Raw genomic sequence first — 24,238 nt, 5'->3', positions numbered from 1 at the left:
CAAATGTATTAAGATTAGTGCAGACGTGATACTTACTGGTCATTGATCTCAAAGTTATCGCTAGCGCCGACAATCTTGTACATCAGCAGATCATCGATTCCATCCGGGTCGGTTGCACTCACGTTCGTCACGCCGAACCCAGCGGGCGCATTCTCCGGTATACTGACTCGATAGCTGGGCGGTCCTGGAATGTCGTTCTTTCCATTCGAAAACAGTCCCTTGAAGATTGGTCGCTGATTGCCGGAGATTCCCACCCTGACCAACACCCGAGTATCATTCTTCAGCGGTGGCACGCCGTGGTCCATAGCCGACACGATCAACTCGTACTGACCGCGTTCGGTGTCCATCGAGTTGACGGGACGAGTTATTCTGATCTCCCCCGTGTTTTGATCTACGGTGAACACGTGGCCGGAGATGCTGTTTTCGGACTCGATTGAGTACGTGACCTTGCCACCTCCTTGTTGGGGACCATCCAAGTCTATGGCGTGCACGACGAACTGCGGTTCGAATTCCGTTGCACCTTCCCGGATTGTGCGCGTGTATTCTAGCGATTCGAATGTTGGGTAGTTGTCGTTGACGTCCATGATATCGATAAGCAAGTTGGCGTTTGTTTCTCGTCCTCCACCGTCGGTAGCGACCAGCGCCAGACTGTAACTCTTCTGTTCTTCGTAGTCAAGGTTAAGGTTGACGAAGACTCCACCTTTCTGAGGATCGGTGTAGAAATACTCCGCGCCAAAGCCTTTCACAGCGTACGACAATTTGCCGAACATTCCAGTGTCTTGATCGATTGCTGTTATGTCTGCTATTCTGAAACCCTTTGGCGAGTTCTCCTTAACCTGCAGATTGTAGTTGTTCTGGGGGAATATCGGTGAATTATCGTTTGCATCCTGAAGCTGAACAGTGACTTCGGTTTTAGACTTTTCCACCCCATCGACGGAAGCAACAATGTCGAACACGAACACTCGTTGGTCTACATCCGGCACGTCGTAGTCCAGCTTCGATGTGTCCAGCACCTTTACCACGATCGGAGTTCGTCCTTCACCATGGGTGGGTGCTACGGCGAAGACCCCTTCCGAGTTCCGGATATTTCTAAGCGACAGGGAGTATCTACTGTTGGCACCGAGGTCCATGTCGGTGACGATGATCGCAAGATCGGGCAGCGGAGTGTCATGTTCGAGGTTTTCTGGGATAGAAACCACAAATGAGGGTTTGTTGAACTCCGGTATATGATCGTCAACATCCGTCAGGACGATTGTAATTTGAGAGCTGGTGCTGTCTCCGGGCAGCTCGTTGTTGATCAGTTCGGTGGCTCGAACCGAGAACGTATAGGCCCCTCCGTTTTGAATGATTTTGGGATTCTCTCGGTCTAGCAGATGATCGGTGGTTACGAGTTCGGCCACTCCTCCCCGTGGATTGCCGATGAATCGAAGCTTGAAATGACCCATGGATTCGTTCTCTAACGAGAGAACGATTGGTCGCGGACTACCGGTGTCACCGTCGGTAGCGTTGATCGTGAGGACGACCGTACCTTCGGGGGTGTTTTCCGGGATTGAGGCAGAATAGGGTGCATTCATGAAGACCGGTGGTTGATCTTGGACGTCCATGATCGTTATGGCAACGGAAGCGTACGATTTGAGGGGATTGGTAATAGCTCCGTCCTTGGCTTGGATGCTCAGGATGTACGAAGGTCTAGTTTCAAAATCCAGCGTTTTCTTCAGCACGATCGAGGCGCTATACTTTCCTTGAGCAATTTTTTCAGTCTTTACCTCAAAAACCTCGCAAATATCGTCATTTTCCTTGGTGGGGTCAAGGTAGCAGGACAGTTTCACATCTGCGTTCATTCCCTCGTCCAGGTCGGTTACGATGATGTCCGGAGTGATCTTTACGATCGCACCCGGCTTGGTGGACTCGCTCATCTTGGCACTGTAGGGTCGACCAATGAACGTCGGGGCGTTGTCGTTGAAGTCGCGAATCGGAATTTCACGCCTCAGCGATACGGTGTTCGGTTCGGTTCCCAGTACACCTTCGTCTAGTTAGTACAAGGAGAGGTTGAAAGAGATAGACAAAAAAAAAAAAAAGACAGGGAGAGAAACAGAGAAATTGCAAGTTAACGATTGTGAAAGTGCCGTGTTTTAGCAACAGCAGCGGGTCTCTCTGACGTGATCTGGCCCCGCTGTGATGTAAGCGGCATTTGCTTGGGCCAGTACGAGTACCCCATAGGTCTACATACAATTAATTGCGAGCATCGGCTAAACCAGTTGCCTCGGCCAATTACCTGTTATGCTGATGATCACTTCCACGCTGTCCTGCAGCTCGCGATCAAGGGACTGCCGCAACCGGACGACACCGGTGTCGCGATCCACGCTGAATACCGGTCCGGATATGCTGTAACGTAGCTTACTTCCCTCGGGGTCAACGCCTGCAAGCAAGGAAGAAGGTGAAACAGTTTAGCCGGTTATCTCGGGCAAGAAGAAGTAGCTTGAGTATAACGGATTAATTGAAAGTCAGAACAGCGCGGTACCGCTACCGAACAAGCTGACAGTCGGTCGTAAAGCACTTTTAAAATTCGCGGCCTCTCTTAGCGGAGCGCAGTGCCATGTGTACTACCATCAGGTAGCAGGTCAAGTAGGAAAGCGGGACAACAAGTACCGACCGAGAATGCTAAAAAGTCTTCTGTGTATTATTTCTTGCGCTGATTTCGCCATCATTACTCTACCGTTTGCGTGCCATCCCCATTCCTGAGATGTTATTCATTGGGTACTGTATTGTGGTGGTAAATATAAATTTGATTCACGTTTAACAATAATTGTTGGTTTCCATAAAAATTGGTTGAAAAACGTGATTTGAATTACAGTTTCATCAAATTTGTAAAATCTATCTCATAATATGATGAAATCTTCAATTATTTTTTAATGATTTTCAGCAAAATCAAGCTTGAATACAAGTTTATGTTTATTCGAAAAGTATTTATTTTGAAATTCGGTAATTATTTTCCCAAAACCACTTCAGTTGACGGTATCGCGATGGCCAGCGCTACCGCGCTGTGTCACTGGCTAAAGACAGGTGCCCCGTGTAAACGGTTCCTCGTTTTATGGCCAACCAAGTCTATTCGCCATCCACCAGGGTGATGAATTTCGAGAAGAAACTATTGCCAAGGGACTGTGTTGGATGTCTGTATCGTCGTCGTCATCGTTGCTTTTCCTTGACAGTGATCTGTGAGAAATGGGACAACTTTCGCATACAATGGAGTTGAAGTTTCTTCGGGGGAGAGAAATGACTTTACGGGGGAGTTGTGATTTGGTGGTACATTTTTGAAGACTGTTATGGGCGTTTTTCAGGGTCAGAGCTGAATAATGAGTATTGTTCTGAGAATAAGATTTGTTATTTGGGATTTCCCACTTAAAAAAAACTAGAGGCCTATATGAGAAATGATTTCAGAAACAAACATTTATATTGCATCACAATAAAACAGATGTCGTCCATGCTCCAATCACAACAAATTTAGTGTCTATTGCTCCAATCGATCCCGATTATTACCGCTGGTATTTTGGCCGATTATGACCGGTAAACAACGATAATTGCTCCTTACGGAGTGAATCGAATTTGTGCAAACATAACACACAATTGTTGATGTGTGTTAAGCTGCACCACCAAACACAATCGACAACACGAGGTCGACAAGCAAAAGCAGCATCTCAGAGAGCATGAGTGGAATGAAAGTGAGATGTGTGAAGGCAACTCTCGATGAGGAAATGTCGGCGCAGACACAACAGGTCCAATTATCGAAAGTGTTTTGGCTTGGAATGTGAAAATGAGCCTCTTTTTTTCGGGTGAGATTCTTCAGCAGGAAGGAGATGAGTGTGTTTGGAGGTTAAGAATGCTAGAGAAGGTCGTGTTGGCGGTATTGTTCAGTGGGTCAGGAGATTGAGAGATTTGTTTTGATTGTAGGTTTGAGTTGATTGATATATTTCGTCAGCTGTGTGTTATCTTGTGACAACGACCATTTAGTACTTTTCGAGAAAAAAATCGATTTTTAAAGTTTGTTGGTAAATAATTCCAAAACTATGAATGATAGAGCCAAACTTTTTGAAGCAATCGGTTCGAATACTATCGCTTAGCAAACGCTCCAAGTTTCAACTAATTTGGTTTCACCAATTAAAAGATACAGTAAATAATGTAAACAAACATCTGAAAAGCACGTGTCACAAGTGTGTTTCGAAAGTAAAATTGTACTACGTGTCAGCACAAATCAATGGTTTAATCAACTTAATCACTATATTTTTTTATAAACAAACGGTTGCATTGTCTTTAGAAAATATGTGTGTACATAAATTTGTGAAAAACAAGAAAAAATTTCCACATTTTCCAACAACATGTATGACGTGTCACAAGTGTGCACAATCATTTTGATGATAAATTGGTCTATGTCACAAGTGTGTATTGCGATATCCGGGAAACGGAAGTGAGTTTCCAAAATCGGGTTAAAGCATCTTGTAGTGTTTGTTAAGTATAGCCAAACGTCATCATAAACTCATTTTCGACCAAAATGGTCTATGTCACAAGATAGCACACAGCTGACGATTTCTCTAAAATGGCAGAAAATAAACATCTGTTTAAATATGTTCAAAAACTTGTGTAATAGAATAATAAATTCAAGATATGATATGGTTTAATTTGAAAATAACAATACTAGTATCAAACGGGAATAACATTGAACGAAAAGCTTCAGGAAAATAGGGTGGGGTCGAATCTTCCTCTTCTGACTTTTTTAAAACTTCAGAAACCACAGACAGCAGCTCCATAACAAGAAAAAAATTGATAGTTTACATCAAACACCAATCTTCACCAAATAAGAGATAACGCTGGCAAAAATATTGTTGAATTTGAATTTTTCGTCTTGAGCTTAGAAAAAAATATAAAATTTGTTCGTCTTCAGGTGAGGTTTACATTAATTTTATTGTTTTTTTTTTGCTTATTTCATCGACTGTAAAAAAATCTTTTATTGCTTTTAAAATTTTCATAAATTTGAAATTTGTTTTATATATATATTTATTTTGAAAAAAAAAATCAATTTAGTATTGATTAGGAAATATGTTTAATATGTAAAAAAAATTAAGCATATTAATTTTCATCTCTCTCATTCTGTTCTTTTATTTCGTGTTTCAAAAAATCAAATCAAATTATTGGCTCTACAGCATTGCCTTGGCGTTCTCGATTACGAGATTCCTACTCGAAACTAGGTGTCCGAAGGCTTGATTGTTGAGGCGATTGCAAACCTCTTTTTACACCTAAGCTTCCATCCACCCCGGGACTCGAACTGACGACCTTTGGATTGTGAGTCCAACTGTCTACCAGCGACTCCACCGATGCAGGACCCAGGAAGACGACTCCTACATCTAGACTGAGCTAACGACCTAACCTCTAGGATAGACTGGGGCCAACATTTACTTCCCCGTCCGATGGAAGGCGGGATCAGACAAATCTCGTCTCAATTTTTGCCACCGGTCGTCCGATGGAAGGCGTGATCAGACAAATCTCGTCTCAAAATTTGCCACCGGGACCTTCTGGGATCAAACCCAGGCCGACTGGATGAGAGGTTGGACTCACAATCCAAAGTTCGTCAGTTCGTATCCCAGGGTGGATGGAAGCTAAGGTGTAAAAAGAGGTTTGCAATTGTCTCAACAAATCAAGCCTTCGGACACCTAGTTTCGAGTAGGAATCTCGCAATCGAGAACGCCAAGGCAATGCTGTAGAGCGAGTAATTTGATTTTTTTGATTTTGTTTAACTTATCTTCTTCCACTTTTGGATTATCTACACATTTTGTTTTGATTTTATATTTTCTTTATATCTTCAATTTAAATCTTCGACATTTTGCAAGACAAGTTTTTATACTATTCTGTTTGGTTTTCTGAGGAACAACGTTGCAGATTGATTCTCTCATTTTTATTTCCAAATTAAATCCCAGTTATTTTATGAATTTTTGATATTTGATCCACAGATCAAAAACGAAATGAAACATATTTTTCTGTAGTAATTGTAACAGTAAACTTAAAGTGTCTTATTGAATTTCCTGATGATTTATGATTAAAAATGTTTAATAGGAATTTCTGTTTTCAAATTGATTTCATTCTCTGACTCAATATTGTAACAGTTTAAAAGAGCTAATCTGTGGAACATTATTTAGGTCTATGCATTTTTTTTATCTCCGTCTTTATACAATTGACCAAAAAAGTTAGGGGAAAAATAAATGGTTTTAAACAACCAACTAATAAAACTTAAAATACATTTACTTGTGATGAAAATAATGTTTAAGCAGGTTTAGACATGATTTTAGATTTTTGAAAACAAATGATTGATGAATGCTTTTCTATAACATAACGACAAAGACATAGACTTCTAAAAATATTTGCAACGGCCTTACTACGCATTAAAGTCTCAAGCTGAGAAATACTCAAGGCAAATATAAAGGCAAAGCAAGACAAAACGTAAGGGCTTGAAAAAAATGTATTGATGAAACAAAAGAATTTTTTTTTCTATTTTCATCAAATTTGCCGATTCTCGCTATATGAAAACAGATTATTTTACAAAAATGTTTACAGAAACATTCTTGCTCACTTCACTCAAAAGCGTTATATTAATTACAAATGTAAACAAACAAACATAGAGCGTTATATTAATTGCTTCTACACGGAAAAAAATCAGTTTCCGAAATCGTGAGCAAGCATTCATGGAATTTGGAACCACGAACAAAGTGTTCAATACCATGGAGTTTGAACACTTTGTTCGTGGTTCCAATAAACGCTTGTTCACGATTTTGGGAACAGATTTTTCTCCGTGTAACAGTTTTTTTAAATGCCGTAATCGAACTTCTTAGTGTTGACGAGCAAACATTAAGTGCTGCATAATGCATGTTTATAAATATAAATCTAAATTATTCGCTCTACAGCATTGCCTTGGCGTTCTCGATTGTGAGATTCCTACTCGAAATTAAGTGTCCGAAGGCTTGATTGTTGAGGCGATTGCAAACCTCTTTTTACACCTAAGCTTTCATCCACCACGGGATTCGAACTGACGACCTTTTGGATTGTGAGTCCAACTCCCTACCAGTGACTCCACCGAGACAGGACCCAGGGAGACGACTCCTCTACACCTGTACTGAGCTAACGATCTAACCTCTAAGTTAGACCAACATTTACTTCCCCGTCATACGGAAGGCGTGATCAGACAAATCTCGTCTCAAAAAATGCCACCGGGACCTTTTGGGATCGAATCCAGGCCGACCGAGTGAGAGGCAACCATGCTTGCCCCTACACCACGGGTCCCGTGTTTATAAATTTAATATCATAAATATCATTCAAACATATTTAAAAAAAAAAAATCAACTCAGTTATGACGACGTATTGTTTACACCAAAGCCGTTGCATAACTGCGTTAAACGCCACTTAGTGTTCTAAAGCATTGAACTGAGTCAAGGCCGCGCTCCTTTCCAATGTTCATTTTCATGTTGTTCAGCTTAACTGGAGCCACAGATCCAACCCGTTGTGGGATCGCTCTGGACCCGACTCAGCTCTCAATCATCAAAAAGCCTCGCCTCGCTCGACCATACCTACTCACTGTCAGTCAGGCTGAATGTCATGAGAAACTAGTTCACTGGAGCACATGTTTTATGGTGCACACGTCGACACACACACACACTCCAGACAAGTTGCATTTTGGAGTATAAATGAAAGTGCACTTTTTTTTATCTTGCATTCTGCAGCTGCCTCTCAGTAGACACACCCATTCATTACGGTTCATAATTATGTGACCAAAGCGTCGAGCATCAACGTTTCTTCTTAAAACACACACGCCGTAGAGGGTGGCTCACGAGACTTCACCGACCGGGTGGGGTTTACGCGCCACAACAACTCGAGAAGACTCAAATTTGCTCCCACGGCACGTTTTGTCTTCTTTTTCTAATGTGGACAAATTAAGGTTGGATTTATGATGTGACGTGCGGTTCACGTACATGCTGTTAATTAATGATTGTTGGATAATTGTTAATTATTTACTTTGTCCAGTTCAGTGAGTCGAGAATTGTCTCAAAGGTCAATGGCAACAAGATTTGTACCTTTTGCTACTAAGAAATTTTCAGAAATTGCCTGAAAGGTTTCAAGTTTTATTCGTGAAACACAAGCGTAACACAAAAGTGGCTAAACATATCCATAGTCTGATAATCGCAGTTTGAGATACCCAAATTAGCTCGTAATTTTTGATTCATCGATACATGCCATAACTACCCATGCGGCCAGTTAGAGTAAAACCATTAAAACTACGTTTATGCAAGACATTGTGTAAAACTATCGCATCACAAACAATTTGGCCAACTCAAAGCACAAGCAGAGCTACTTTTCTTCCAATTTCCCCACTCGATCTTCAGCTTTATTGTATGGCGTCCATAGAAAATTAACGACTATTTCCATAAACGTTCATCGATTTTCCCAGCCACTTACACACAAACTGACGTTTCCTTCATCTCTTTGGCGGTTCGTGGGTTGTGCATCTTGCGAAATAATAGCTCCACCGAAAAAAAAACAACAGATAGATAGAGAAAACAACCAACCTGAGCTATACTTTGCATAGACCGCGCCAATTCAGCACCACCCCAAAGTCAAAGTCCCCTATCAACCAAACAACGTCGGCATCTCGCAGGTGAAAGCGACGAACCTGAACTCTTCTAATGATCTCCGCAAACGGCCATCACAGGCAACATGGCCACTATATTTTGGGCGTAGTCAAATGTTGAAAGCGCCCGCTAAATAAATATCACCGACCGACAGCCAGTGGCGTTTGTATTTTTGGTCAATTGACCCAGTTCCCGCCAGCTGATGCCGATCGGAAGCCGTTGGCCGCGCAGCTTCAGGTTATGGACGAATTTTGGCTCGCTCACCGAAAGCAAGTTCAATAACCACCACCAGCGTTCGTGCTTTCATCTGGGTGGTTATCTTGAGGATGGTAAATATTGACCGGGGTGAATGCCGCTTGGCAGCCAAGGTTGGCAAAAAATTGCATGAGATCATAAAATCCTTAATCAAGAAACAATGTTTAAATAAGTTAACCCTCTACAACCCAACACCGCCTCTAGACGGGTTTCGATCTGAAAATTCGCTAAAAATGAATTTTTCGACAATTTTGAACTTTTGACATTTTTGAACTCTTGAACTCTTGGAATTTTAGAAAATTTTAAGGTTGGAAGTTTGACTTGTTTTATGTAACTTTGACAATGTTTTTTTAAAAATGTCATTTTTTTCTGGGGTCCACTCTGGCTGTGTTTCTTACTAACATGTCTTCTATATTATGTTAAGATAAGTAGGCAGTAATGCTTCTACGCACTTTCTAACAATTTAAATGATAATGGTATCATTCTATAGCGGCAAATGTGAAAAACATGGAAAAAAATGAAAAAATGATTGTAACATGAAAAAATTAGAAAGACAAGAGGTAATGATTAAAGGTGGTAGAATAGGCCAAATTCTATCAAAAACAAACATAAACCAAACCAGATAAATGCAAACTAAAATACTAAAAATGAAAAAAAAAAAACATAAACCAAGAGAAGTGAAGTTTTTCGTAAAACAAAGTTGCTCAAAATAACCTTCTGAACACGAGAAAAATAGAAAAAAAAAATCGAAGCAAAAAATTAGGGGAGCAGAGGGTTAAAGTAAACTAAAATCAAGATGGGGAGTCAGGGCTAGGAGTCGGTGATTTTTAAAATCGGAGTAATAAAATTTTGAAAAGAGTCGAAATCGGCTAAATGTTATACTTATTTTGAAAAATTCAAAAAGAAGATGCGTGATGTCATACTCCAAACAAAAAATATTTGAAAGGCTGAAAATGTTTCTACAATTTTCTATTTAATACTCTGTGGTTGGACAGGTGGTTTCTGGAAAACATTCATAAATGATTTTGTGAAAATTGTAGTTTATGCAACAATTTGCAAAATGAGGATATTTTCAGCACGAGTCGATTTTTAACCAATGAGGCTCTGCCAAGCGATAAAAAAATCGTTCTTGCATCGAGTTTCATACAATTTTTTAAAGATTCCGGAAAACACCCTATGAATGAGATTTTAAGTGAAACGTCCATGCGTGTAGTCATTCACCGTTTGCTGTGTTAAAAATCAAAACAACCTTGGATCATTCTCCGCAAACTCACATGAAATGAGATAAAGTGGCCTCGACTCCTCTTCGATTTGCGTGAAACTTTGCTATGAGCGGTAAATTTGGTTAACCCTTTCTAGAGTGTACAAATATTCTGCAAAGTTGTAGGACAAGCAAAAACAAAAATGTTGAGGTATGAACATAAGGGTTTTGGATGTATTCTTCATGAGTCATCAAAATTTTAAAAGTTCAACTTTAGAATACTCATTTCTAGTGGTGAAAACAGCACTTTTTTCAATGGTCATTTGTTTAATATTTGAAGGATCATTTGTTCAATATTTCCTAAAATCATCATTGAAAAAAATAAACCCGGACATTTTTAGTTTGTAACCATATTGAATACAAAAATATCTACTAAACATCATGCAAAATTAATCATCGGAAAGAAAAATCAATAATTTTGAAATTATGAATTTATTTATTTTTAATTATTCAATTTTGAAATTTCAAATTGTAAGCATTCCCGGAAAACTTTGTCCTGTCTTTTTGGGTTATCTTTTTAATATTTAACAGACACGCGCTTCGAATGATTGATATTTTAGTTTGTATTTTTAAAAAATCATTTATTGTATTTAATAATTTGTTCAAGTTTTCAGAATTATTTTTTTCTCATTTTTCAACATATTTTGAATTTTTTCATATTACCTTTCCTTTCTTATATTTTGTTATATTCTAATTTCGTTAATAATGGGATTTATATACTTCATCATATAGTTTTCTATTATTATCATTGAACTGCTCAGTGTCTTGCGAACCTTCGTGGTGAACGGACACTAGAGCTGCGGTATTTTTTTTTTTTTTTACTACCTAAGCTCAGAGTTATTTCAAAACAAAATTCACAGTCTTTTTAAAGACTACCTGAGTTATTTTCCAAAATTCTAAACAGTCTTTTCAAGACTAACCCCGCCTGAAATTTTGTTGTATTTTACAAACGAAGCCATCTTTTTAAGAGAACTTTGCTTGCAAAATGCGTCAAAACAAAGGTAAACGCAAATCTTCTGAAGATTTGGTCGTTACGTCGGTGAAGCGTTTGAACGCTAAACCGGCTAACGGAAACAGAAAAGAAAACAGCCTCTTCTGAGGTCTGATTCTGATTCTGAATGTGAGGTCAATCCTCCAATTCCATTGACAAACAGTTTCGGTGTTTTATCCGAAACTGATGACAAGGAACCTTCTCCTCGTACTGAGCCTTCTGCCGTCGAGAAACGAGTAAAGGCTCCGCCAATTGTTGTGACTTCCGTCTCCGATTTGGCCAGCTTTCGAACGCAACTGAAGAATTGCAAGGAAACTTGCAATTTGAAGGTTTCGTTCCAGCTTGGTCGAAGAGGAGAATGTCGCTTGTTGACGGAATCTTTACAAGATCACCAAACTTTGTTGGTTATTTGAAAAACCACAAACACAATTTCTACACGTATGAGACCAAGAATGCTCGGCCATTCAAGGCGGTCTTGAAAGGTCTCTCCAACGACTTGTCGGTGGATGAGATCAAAAACGAACTTAAGGTGTTGCTTGGCTTTGCCCCATCCCAAGTAATACCAATGAAGAAAAAATCAAACGGGAATATTTCTCGCTTTGGTTTGACTTCACAATTTTATCTGATTCATTTCAACAGAAATGAAATCAACAATTTGAAACTTTTGGACAAAGTTCAGTTTTTGTTCCATGTACGGGTAAAGTGGGAGCATTTTAAGAAACATGGCGGTAATGGCCAGAATCTGACCCAGTGCCGGCGTTGCCAGGCATTCGGTCACGGTACTGATCATTGCGCCATGGTTCCAAAATGCATGGTTTGCGGGGATTCTTCTCACGACAAGGACAATTGTCCCGTGAAAGAAGTCACCCAATTTAAATGTGCAAATTGTGGTGGAAATCACAAATCAAATTTTGGGATTGCCCCATCAGAAAAAGGTTTTGGATTCTCGTGCTAAGCATCAGCCGAAATCCAAACCGAAATTTTCTCAAAGTCAGGTTGTACCTGCATCTTTAAATCAAACGTTCGTGCTGTCTCACTCGAACAATTCTAGAAATACCCCTACCGTGGAAAAGTTAGGTAACAACAATGGCATTTCTTATGCTAACGTCGTTTCGGGTTCATCCACGAATTTTAAATCCTCTACCAATCTTTCTGAAATTGGGCAGGTACCTCAAATCTCATTTGAAAATTTTTCTGCTGGCAACGCTTTGGGATCTTCTGATCTCGGCGATGTTACGTTTGAAAAATGACTTTTTGCAAAACTCACTGTTTGGTTTGATTCAAACAATGAGTAATGCTACATCCATGATGGAAGCAATCCAGATTGGATTAAAATTTGCGAATGATGTTGTTCTTACCCTGAAGTTTAATCATGGATCTAAGTAATTCCATCAATATTATGAATTTTAATGCTCGCTCTTTAAAAGCGAAAGAAAATGAATTTTTCAACTTTTACGAGTTCATAACGTGCATGTTGCTGTTATAACCGAAACATTTTTAAAAACTGGCACTTATTTGAAAAGTGATCCAGATTATAAAGTTATAACTAATAACCGAATGAATCGAAATGGCGGTGGAGTTGCAATAGTTATCCACCGTAGTATGACTTATAGCACGTTACGTGACTTTAAGTTAAAAGTTATTGAAAGTTTGGGCATTGAACTTGAAACTTCTTTTGGGAAAATTATGATTGCAGCTGCATATTTGCCATTCCAATGCACTGGGGAAAATAAAAATTATTTCAAAGGGGATTTGAATAAACTTACTCGGCATAGATCTCGATTTTTGATCATCGGTGATTTTAATGCCAAACACCAATCTTGGAATAATTCAAAAGTAAATTCCAATGGTAAAATTCTGTTCAGAGATTGCACTTCTGGTCTTTATTCGGTTTTATACCCGAATGGGCCAACTTGCTTTTCTTCTGTTAGAAATCCATCAACAATTGATTTGGTGTTGACAAATCAAAGTCAGTATTGTGGTCCTTTAGTGACTCATGCTGATTTTGATTCTGATCATCTTCCAGTAACTTTTTCACTTTCTCATGAAGCAGTTACCAGACCCAATAGTTCTGTGTTTAATTACCACAAAGCTAATTGGGACAGGTATCAGCATCATATTGAGAATAATTTAAATCATGATTTTGTTTTAGAAACCAAAGCTGATATTGATTCAGCCTTGGAATCTTTAACTAATGCAATTTTGGATGCTAGGAATATTGCTATTCCTAAAGTCCAAGTCAAATTTGATTCTCCCATTATTGATGACGATCTTCAGCTTCTGATTCGTCTGAAAATGTTCGCCGAAGACAGTATCAACGTTCTCGTGATCCTGCACTGAAGCGAATTCAAAAGATTTGCAAAAGGTTATTGACCACAGATTCACTCTCCTGCGAAATGAAAAGTTCGCAAGAGATGTCGAACAAATTAAACCTTATTCCAAACCTTTTGAAACTTTCAAAGGTTCTTAAGAAACCTCAAAACCCATCCCTTCTTTAAAAGATGGTGATAATATTCTATTAACTAATGGGGAAAAAGCTCAAAAACTTGCTCAGCAGTTTGAGAGTGCTCATAATTTCAACTTGAATGTTTTGAGTCCTATTGAAAATCAAATTTCAATAGAATTTCAGAATATTGTTGAACAAGAATTTTCATCAGATGAAGTTTTTAATACGGATCTGAATGAAATAAAATCTATTATCAAAAAATTTAAAAATATGAAAGCCCCTGGTGAGGATGGCATTTTTACATTTTAATTAAAAATTACCAGAAGCAACTTTAAGTTGCTTGGTCAAAATTTCAACAAATGTTTTGATTTGGCATATTTTCCCAGTAGTTGGAAAAATGCCAAAGTAATTCCGATTTTGAAACCGGATAAAAATCCTGCTGAAGCCTCAAGCTATCGGCCCATTAGTTTGCTTTCATCTATTAGTAAATTATTCGAAAGAATAATTCTTAATAGAATGATGACGCACATTAATGAAAATTCAATTTTCGCTGATGAGCAGTTTGGATTTCGCCTTGGGCATTCAACTACTCATCAGTTGTTGAGAGTTTCAAATTTAATTCGAAGCAACAAATCTGAGGGCTATTCTACTGGCGCTGCTCTTCTAGACATAGAAAAAGCATTTGACAGTGTTTGGCATAAAGGTTTGATTGCGAAATTGAAAAGGTTTAATTTTCCGATTTATATCGTGAAAATTATTCAAAATTATTTGACGGATCGTACTCTGCAGGTATGTTATCAGAATAGCAAATCTGATCAACTACCTGTACGTGCTGGCGTCCCTCAAGGAAGCATTTTGGGTCCAATTTTATACAATATTTTTACTTCTGACTTGCCTGATTTGCCCCCAGGATGTCAGAAATCACTTTTTGCTGATGACACAAGCATCTCCGCCAAAGGCAGAAGCCTTCGTGTCATCACAAGAAGATTACAAAAAAGCTTGGATATTTTCAATTCTTATTTGAAAGAATGGAAAATTACTCCAAATGCTGCAAAACTCAACTTATTATTTTCCCTCACAAACCAAGGGCTGATTTTCTTAAACCAAAAGTCATCACATTATAAAGATGAATGAGGTAAATTTAAAGTGGGAGGATCAAGTGAAATATCTTGGACTTGCTTTTGACAAAAACCTTACTTACAAGGATCACATTGAAAGTATCCAGGTTAAATGTAACAAATATATTAAATGTTTGTATCCACTTATAAACAGGAATTCTAGACTTTGTCTCAAGAATAAACTGTTAATTTATAAACAAATTTTCAGACCTGCCATGCTTTATGCTGTGCCGATCTGGACAAGCTGTTGCTTAACCAGGAAGAAAAACTTCAGAGGATTCAGAACAAAATTCTGAAAATGATTCTGAAACTTCCTCCTGGTTCAGCACCAGTGAACTTCATCAATTAGCCGAAGTTGACACTTTGGATGTTATGTCCAATAAGATAATTGATGCATTTCGACAAAAATCATTGCAGTCTTCAGCTGCATTGATCCGCTCTTTATATAGTTTATAAGTTAGTTTTAAGGTATCCCTTTTCCCTTTTGTACATGTAGGACCTCCTACATTTGAAATCACTGAATAGCGAAAGCTACAATATTTCATGAACAAATGAAAGTTGCTAGTATTTAAAATTGAGGTGAAAAGTCATCGTTTGTGATTGGACACTCAAAAAAATATTTTAACTGAATGAATGTACATGGAAAAGAAATTTAAATAAATATAAATTAAAAAAAAAAAATCATTGAACTGCTTTTTAATATTTTGCCTAATTTTGTTAAGTTGGTTAACCCCTGTTTGAAATGACGACCTTTTTTAATTCCTTGTATTTTTTGTTATTTCTTTTTGTTTATCATTACCGGGTTGGACCAACAAATTAGTGTTACGAAATATTATAAAATTTGTTTGCTTCAAAATACATTTTACCATGATTATTTGCCTTCCTCACTGAGGTAAGGCTATAATCCTGCTCTAAAAATGAACTTCGTATAAAAACGTCGTAGACCCACCTTCATGTATACATATCGACTCAGAATCGAAAACTGAACAAATGTCTGTGTGTATGTGTGTGTGTATGTGTGTGTGTATGTGTGTGTATATGTGTGTGTGTATGTGTGTGTGTATGTATGTATGTGACCAACAAACTAGCTCATGTTTCTCGGCACTGGCTGAACCGATTTGACCCGAACTTGTTGCATTCGACTTGGTTTAGAGTCCCATAGATCGAGTTTTATACAGATTGAAGTTTCGATAAGTAGTTCAAAAGTTATGTATAAAAATGTGTTTTCACATATATTTGGATCTCACTTAACTGTATGTAAACTATGTCCGGGTCCATCATCCGACCCATCGTTGGTTAGGTTATCAAAAGACCTTTCCAAGGAGTCCAAAACATTGAAGATCTGGCAACCCTGTCTCGAGATATGGCCACTTAAGTGATATTGATGTACTTTTTTGAAGCCGGATCTCACTTAAATGTATGTAAACTATGTCCGGCTCCACTATCCGACCCGACGTTGGTTAGGTTATCAAAATACCTTTCCAACGAGTCTAAAACATTGAAAATCTGGCAACCCTGTCTCGAGATATGGCCACTTAAGTAATATTGATGTACTTTTTTGAAGCCGGATCTCACTTAAATGTATGTAAACTATGTCCGGATCCACCATCCGACCCATTGTTGGTTAGGTTATCAAAAGACCTTTCCAACGAGTGCAAAACATTGAAGATCTGGCAACCCTGTCTCGAGATATGGCCACTTAAGTGATATCGATGTACTTTTTGGAAGCCGGATCTAAAAAATAGATGAAACTTGTGTACAGCCATTGTTGTGAGGAAGGCTCCAACCACATAGGTGGATTAAGTTAGTTTTTTAACTTCAAATTGCAAGAAATTCACTGAACATCATAACACAACAAGAGACACTCTCTCTATCCGCGGTCAACAACAAAGATGAACGACCAACATAGGCCTGCAGCGTTCAGCCCAAGTCACAATTTCGTCGTGTCTTTTCTCATCTCCATAAAATAATATGCTTGCTGGTAGCACCAAGTTTGTGGTATGAGTGAGTGTGCCGAGTGAATGGACCCTGGCCGGCTGGCGTATGGTTCCTCAAAAATTTGATCCGTGAAAGTGAATCTTTTGAGTCTTTGGTGCTTTGGCTTGGCTTTGGTCATGAAACTTGTCTTTCTGGTATGAGAAATTTGACCGCGGGGAAATCTCACCGGCTGTTGTTGTTGGTGGCGGAGATGACGCGTCCGGCTTTGTTTGTTTGCCAATGTGAGAAGCTGTTTTATTTTGGGAATTTTAGAAAACGTTTTTTTTCGAGTTAAAACCGAGCGAGTTGTTCGGAATTGAAACAATGGAACATGTTGTTGGGAGATAATTAACTGTTATGTGGAATTTAAATTGAAATCGGCGATTCCAATTGAATGTCGTGCTGAGAATAGGATCATTTTTCACTAATTTGTACTTATTAGTATTATATCACCAAATAAATGTTAATTTAAATTAAAGCTCTGTTATTCTTTAAACAAAAAAAACATGAGCTTGATTGGCATGAGTTTGAATACCCATATTGCCCATGTTTTAAGTACAAATGAAGTTATTCAGACAAAAAAAAAATCAAAGCGAATCAAACTGTTAGCCCGTTCAGCGCTGATATCGAATTCAAATTCCAATGGAGAGAGCTCAACATCCAATATAAATACTTGAATTGTAAACAAGGAAGCGAGCGGAACCAAAACAAAGCATGGAAACATCCAACAACATCACCGCCGCTACTTCAGCTGGGGCTTACCGTTTCCACTTGGTCCCTTTGCAGAGAGCTCGTCTCCCGACCTATTGGAACCTCTTTGACTCCAAAGCTCACACCTTGCTTGGTAACTCTGTTGTGATGATATTCACACAACCTACGAAAATCTCCCTCGAAATATGTTTAAAGTGTGAGTCATGAGATAAATCTGTTCAAAGAGATTTCATGATCCATGGAGAAGTGGGCTCGGTCTGACAACTGTTGTCGGAAGACGACGTTCTGACATTCATTTTGACTTGACTGCTGACAAATTTCTTAATTACATACATAACTTGAGGCAGGGTTGCCAGATATTCAAACATTTAGACTCGTTTGGAAGGTCTCTTGATAACCTAACCAACGATAGGTCGGATGATGAAGCGGGATAAAGTTTTCATACAGTGGAGGCGGCAGGATAAAACTCTCTCCAAAAACTCTTCCAAACTCTTGAAGAAGGTTTGAAAAGAATATATTTCTGCCACGGTCCAAACTGCTATGCTGTAGCTATCTTGAAGAGTTCTTGTAGAACTCCTGAAACATTTTGCTACTCGGTATAGTACTTAAATACACTCAACCCCCGGTGGTTGGTCACTTTTTCGTTTGACACTTTTTTAGTTTGTACCCCGTTGGTTGGTCAAAGTCAAACTAAAAAGTGACGAATTGTCACTTTTTACACGGCGCTTACGCACACTATCAAATCAAACGTTTGGTAGAGTGTGTGAACTCCGTGTAAAAGGGGTGTCAAACTAAAAAGTGACCCCGTTCGTTTGACAACAGTTGGTGTCAAACCATCTGGGTTTGAGTGTACTCATAAGTGGTCATAACTTGAGGCAGGGTTGCCAGATATATGAAAAAACTTATGTTATGCATAACTTTTCAACTACTTTTCAAAACTACACACAATTTGGAACTTGATGTATGGGACCCTAAATAAAGTCGAATGTCGGTTATGTGAATTGATTGTTGGTCACAATTCATGCATACAGACGTTTGTTCAGTTTGGTGATCCTTAGTCAATAGGTACACATGAAGGTAGGTCTACGAAGTTCTTATAAATAGTTCATTTTTAGAGCAGGCTCAATGAGAAAGGCAACTAAGGTCGTGTGAAAATTTCCATTGCTACAAATGACTCTTTTTCAAACACTTTTCAAAGAGGTACGATCCATAACGACACTTAGCTTAAAACCTCGTTCAAACTTCGTTAGGACCGACCAGAGTGGAATTGAACGCGCTAAGTACCCCACGTCTGAACCTGAACCATATGCGTGTGTGCAGTGCACCGAAATATCTCAAATTCACATCTTGGTGGCCTTTCAGGGTGCGGAAATTTGTGTGCACGGACCGTGGTGTGGTGTTTATTTCCCAAGCGCTTCAGCTTCAAACAGGTGAACGCGCTTCGTTTAGCATGAAATCTTTCCATTGCGTCATATTATTACCTACTACCACACTTGGGCCTGCAAAGCTCTCAAGGAGAGGGTTTTGTGGTTTTATTTTCGCTGCAGTTTCTATCACTTCGTTAAGGTTTCGACTAGCATCTCTGGTGTGTTATTTCGTTTCTTGATTCGTTCTAATATCAAATTAGCTTAAACCACCATCGTTGCGATGCCAATTGTAGTAATTGGGAAATGGGTTTGAATGAAGCATCAGCTAGTTATATCTGGGGCAATTAAACTGTTTGGAGTAAATCCATAAACTGGGTTTGAATGTATCAAATTATTGAATGAAGAAAACATGTTTGTGTTCAATTACTTTTTGCGCAGGCTTGTAACTAGAAAATTACAATATCCTTGAAATAATAATGTCTATCAAAGTTCTCCAGTAGAAATCTAAAACTGTGTATAGGTGAATATACTACACTGTAAAAAAATAATAGTACCAAAATCCTAAATTCTAGGAACTTTGGCTCCTTTTCTTATTAAGTAATCCAAAAAACCCGATTACTAAATTAGGAAAAGAGGCAAAATTCCTAGAATAAAGGAATTTGGTACTATTTTTTTATTTCAGTGTACTCAGTGAGAAAGTTCTTGTCTCATATAGAAGCTTGTGTAATATTTGAATAATGGATTATCTTGAGTACAGCTATGAGGGTAGTTTCAAGTAGATTCGTTAACGTGTTGGTTCGATTCGAATTACAGTTTTATTGATCCGTCGGATTGGGAAGTAAATTTTGGCCCCGGTCTAACCTAAAGGGTTAGGTCGATAGCTCAGTCCAGGTGTAGGAGTCGTCTCCCTGGGTCCTGCCTCGGTGGAGTCGCTGGTAGGCAGTTGGACTCGCAATCGAAAGGTCCTCAGTTCGCATCCCGGGGTGGAGGGAAGCTAAGGTGTAAAAAGAGGTTTGCAATTGCCTCAACAATCAAGCCTTCGGACAACTAGTTTCGAATAGAAATTTCACAATCGAGGACGCCAAGGCAATGCTGTAGAGCGAATAATATAATTTTTTAAATTAATGTGTTTTTGTCTTGAAATTTACACTGAACTAACTTGAAAACAAATCATTTCGACGCTGTCGTGCTATCTTGTCGCACGTCGCTGCTTGACCTTGAATAAACAAAAAGAGCACACAATGTCACCAACAACAAGCACGTTTTGTTTGGTTGAATTATAATTACAATTGTTTACGGTATTCGGGCTTGTACGTGTGTCAAACGTGTTCTGACCTGAAATCTATTTGGCCAGTTGTCGCACTGTCAGCAATCTTCAGGGTGTGTCAAGATAGCACGACAAGATTGACAAGACTGAGTTTTTCGGTTTTTATTGAATATCTTCGGATTGAAATCGAATTTTGCGGATCTGTGAAGGTCAACAACACAAAAAGGCGTTCTTAACCCAATTTGGCCCGAAATGCACGTACGAAAACGACGACATGTAGTGTAATTTTTAAGTGGTCATATTTACAAAATGTATTGATAGGTTATACCTAAAATTAGAAAAAAAAACAACGGAGCGATACAATTTTCAACAACAGTTCGACAATCTGATAGCACAAATTTGGCGCGATCTTCCAGTGGACGAAATTTTCCACTGACCTCGGATCGAGTTCAGTGCTCACAAATTGAATGCACACAATTGAATGCAGTGCATTGAATGCAATGAGTCTTTGTTTCCAATCGTTCCATTACTACATTATTCTCTTCCGAAGGTCGGTACTCAGCGGACCATAGCCGAAAGAGCTCTACTCAGTGGTGGCGCAAAAGTGGCTCTTGCTCTCGAGGAGAAACAGAGGAAGAAGAAGTTCCCTCCTTATATGTGGGAAGCAAAAGTTGAAAAACCGGAGCTAGAAGGAAAGAAGCGGATGAATAACTTGCTAGCCTTCTTGCGCGAAAGGAATCGAACCGAAACGAACGAACCTGCTGAATGGCAGGGTTTGTGTGCGTAAGTTGCAGGTGTAAGGGGTTAGGGTGAAACCAAAAGTGAACTCACCTCTCAGCTGGTACACGACGCTACCGACTGGAGTGTTCTCCGGTAGACTGAACCGAGACATGTCGCCGGAGCTGGGGATAAAGTGCGGCGTTCGGTTGATGATCTGACATTCAACGCACGCCACTAGAATCAACGTGCAGAGTACGGTCGCCGAAACCAGTTGTCCGATCGACATCCTCCTCGGAGTCGTCGTTTCTTTCAGCCGTACTGCCGCCATTACTTGCAAAGTGGCTTAGCGGATGCTGTGGCTTCCGACGATGGTTTATTCACTACTTGCTGGTTGTGCGGTTTCCTTCAAACGTCGTTTCTCAAACAAATGGTGATCAATACACCGTCACATACACACAAACACCAGGGGACACTTTCATGCACGGTGAGAGGAAATCGAGCTGGCTAACCCAGGGTGACCTCTCCTAAGCCATTTTTTTTGTGTATGCCTAGTGCTGCTGGTTGAGCGTTTTCTTACAACCCCCTGCCATTGACCAGAGCTGTACGACGAAGTGACTCTCTTGGACACCAACACGAACGCAAAATCTCGGACACCAGTTTACGTTGCACAATCTTCTTTTTTGCAGCTTTTGAACACGGATTCGAGACCTTTGAATCACCACGTCTCAACTGAGATCATCACTTGACACTTTCCAGCTGAATGACAAGTTGTACACACCACACATCACGAAATCAGGATCAAGGACGCTCAGCCGTCCTGTAGAAAGTGACCAAAATCCGCAACCAATTCAGGCCAGCACGAAATACCTCAAACACATTCCTTCACAGCTGCCTAAAGACCCCAAAGAAAGCTTCGAGACTTGCCCTCTTCACCACATCTCTGTCGATTGGTTCCGTGAGGAACCCACGTACAAGACGACGAATACGGCGACCAAGTCGTAACACGAGAAAAAAAATCTTTCTTTTCTTTCTCTTCTGGGCAGCGTTTTCTTCTGCACTCCCTTGAAGCTGTTGAACGCGACCAAAGACCACGAACCCCGAACTAACCGGCACAGACACGTCTTATCGCGGTAAAGGTTTCTCACGGATTGACTCCGGTCGTGGACGGCCAGGCTGACTTAAGGTGAGTGTGAGCGGCTTGCGCGAGAGAATCCAACAGGTAAACTTTGCTCGCAGCGTTAATGTAAACTTGAGTGTTGTTTTGTTTTGGTCTGCGCGGCGCGACAAAACGTGCCGAATTGTGGATGTTTGAGATGGTTCAACGGTGGAGTTCGAGTTGAGCCCGGTGGTGTTGATAGTGGCCCGGAGTGAATCGATCTCTGCGATCGCATGTTGAGCGTTGAGCGGAGTTTTCCAAAGGTATCTCATTCTCGCGTCGTTGAACTGAGTCAGTGGATGCTGCAAACACGTGAGTGTGATTTGTTTATGGCTTGTTAGATAGAACGATTGAATGAAATTTTTATAAATACTTTGTTTGCTGATAATTTTACAACATTTTTTTAGTTTAAGATAACACAGCCTTATTTAATGAGTTTTATTCTGGCACGTGGCGTGCTCAAGGATATCCTGATATGACACGTGGTCAAACCAAAATGCACTTCTGGAGTTTTTTTTTAAAAGGTCCAATAAACCAAATTAACAGTTTTTGCTTTTTGGATGTCGTTGAGTTAGAGGTATTAAAAAACACCCAAAAAGCAAAAGTCCAGGAAGTCTTTGGATGTTCTTGGGATTCCACACAGTTTGGGCAAATCACTCAGAAATCATTAAAAAAATCAAAAACTCAAAAAATTATATTGAATTATATTGAATTATTTTAATCCTTTGTTCTAACATTTTAAGTGAAAAATTATAACCATTTCTTAAATTAAATTTATTTGTTTTTTTTGTGTCTTATTTTTGACAACAAAAGCGAGGAAGTTTCCTGAAAATCAAAATTTTTGAGTTACATAATTAAAGAACACCCCCTAATAGCGTTACCACCCGTTTTTCGGTTGCATAATTACAGGCGATTTCAAACCAGTTTCGTTTCGTTAGCCTCTTTTATCCGTTACGTGAGATGTTCGTTTATCATGGTTCTCGTGGAACTCTGAATTAATTATCTAAATTCCCTAAACTTATGATTTCGTCGTGTTTATGCTATCTTGTTACACGTCGACTTTTGGTCAAATTAAGTTAAGGACGCCATGTTGTGCAACTTTAAATGCCTCAATGCCTCAATGCGACAACTGGCCAAAGGGATTTTAGTCCGAACGCGTCTGACACACATCCATGCCCGACTACTGTGAACATTTATAACTTTTATAACTCAGAACTCCGGCAACCAAATTCAACCAAACTTCGGGACAATGCATAGAATTGTCAACCAAACAAAACGAAATTGTTATTGTTTACATTGCATGTTCTATTTTTTGTTTATTTAAGGTTTAAAAACATTAAAACGCGTTTTCTCAGAACGTCAAAAAGCCACATGCGACAAGATCACGCCGATTTCGTAATATTTTCATTTTGTTATTTTACATTTCGTGGATTGAAGAAACTGTGTTTTGAAGCTAATTCTACTTACATGTGGTCTAGCATAGAATTGATTAAATACAGTGTTTTAAATATACGAATTTACGAATGCAAACTATATAGAAAACTTAGAGGTCGTGACTAAGTTATTAACTATCCATTAAGATTATACGCAAAGATGCTTACCATCCAATTTGCCTAAAAGCTCAAGAATTTTCATGAATTTGGTGATGAATTGGTTTACACTTTTTGGTCCACCGCTGCGATCTGCATCTAATTAAGCGTTAAACTGGAAACAACCCTGCATCCGAGTGCTGATTGTTCTACCGTAGAATTTTTTTTCGATTCATGGTGTTATTAGCGTGTATAATTGTGTTTAACCGAGTGCCATTTTGCTGCACTTTATGCTGGGTCCACGCGGTTTAAAATGTTCCAATTATTGCTCTGTGAACTTGTCGCTCGTAGGGCAGCCCAAAATGCGTGGGAATGTGTTTAAAAAATAATAATCATCTTAACAGGCGCGAGGTTCTTTTTGTCTCGTCATCACGAAGTTTTCGTAAGCCCAAGAAAAGGTTCGTCACCTTTTGATGGACGCGTTAAAGTCTTTTGCGACAGTTTTTGGATGAGTGAACAATGTCTGTTGGAAGCTTGTTTTGCGAATGAGTTAAGTTTTATTAATTGATGTGGAAAGTGCTTTGATGGGTTGGTGTTTTGAGTGATGTTTAGTTTTAATGTGATTTAGCTGATTTTCTATTGTGTTGGTAGAATGAGCAAAATATGTAGCATCTGCTAAACTTTTTTGTTTTGAGGATGGTCTACACGTAGAAAAAAGAGTTCCCAAAATCGTGAACAAGCGTTCATGAAAATGAGAACCTCGAACAAAGTGCT

General features: G+C 39.2%; 1 protein-coding gene across 1 annotated transcript in view; it reads right to left on the bottom strand.

Annotated features, from left to right (window-relative positions):
- The window catches only part of LOC6042844 (cadherin-23), a 28,631-nt gene extending 6,714 nt beyond the window's left edge, over positions 1–21,917 (bottom strand). The window contains exons 1-3 of the mRNA XM_001853545.2: positions 20,891–21,917; positions 2,276–2,419; positions 37–2,029 (exon numbers count right to left, since the gene is read on the bottom strand). Coding sequence (XP_001853595.2) covers positions 37–2,029; positions 2,276–2,419; positions 20,891–21,107 — 2,354 coding nt within the window. The 5' untranslated portion in view covers positions 21,108–21,917. The remainder of the gene's footprint in view (positions 1–36; positions 2,030–2,275; positions 2,420–20,890) is intronic.
- Positions 21,918–24,238: the final 2,321 nt, after the last annotated feature.

The sequence above is a fragment of the Culex quinquefasciatus genome, chromosome 3, assembly GCF_015732765.1.
Source record: "Culex quinquefasciatus strain JHB chromosome 3, VPISU_Cqui_1.0_pri_paternal, whole genome shotgun sequence".
In the NCBI taxonomy this organism is placed as follows: Eukaryota; Metazoa; Arthropoda; class Insecta; order Diptera; family Culicidae; genus Culex; species Culex quinquefasciatus.
Note: the sequence above shows the minus strand (reverse complement) of the source record. Positions and strands in the feature narration are given on the sequence as shown.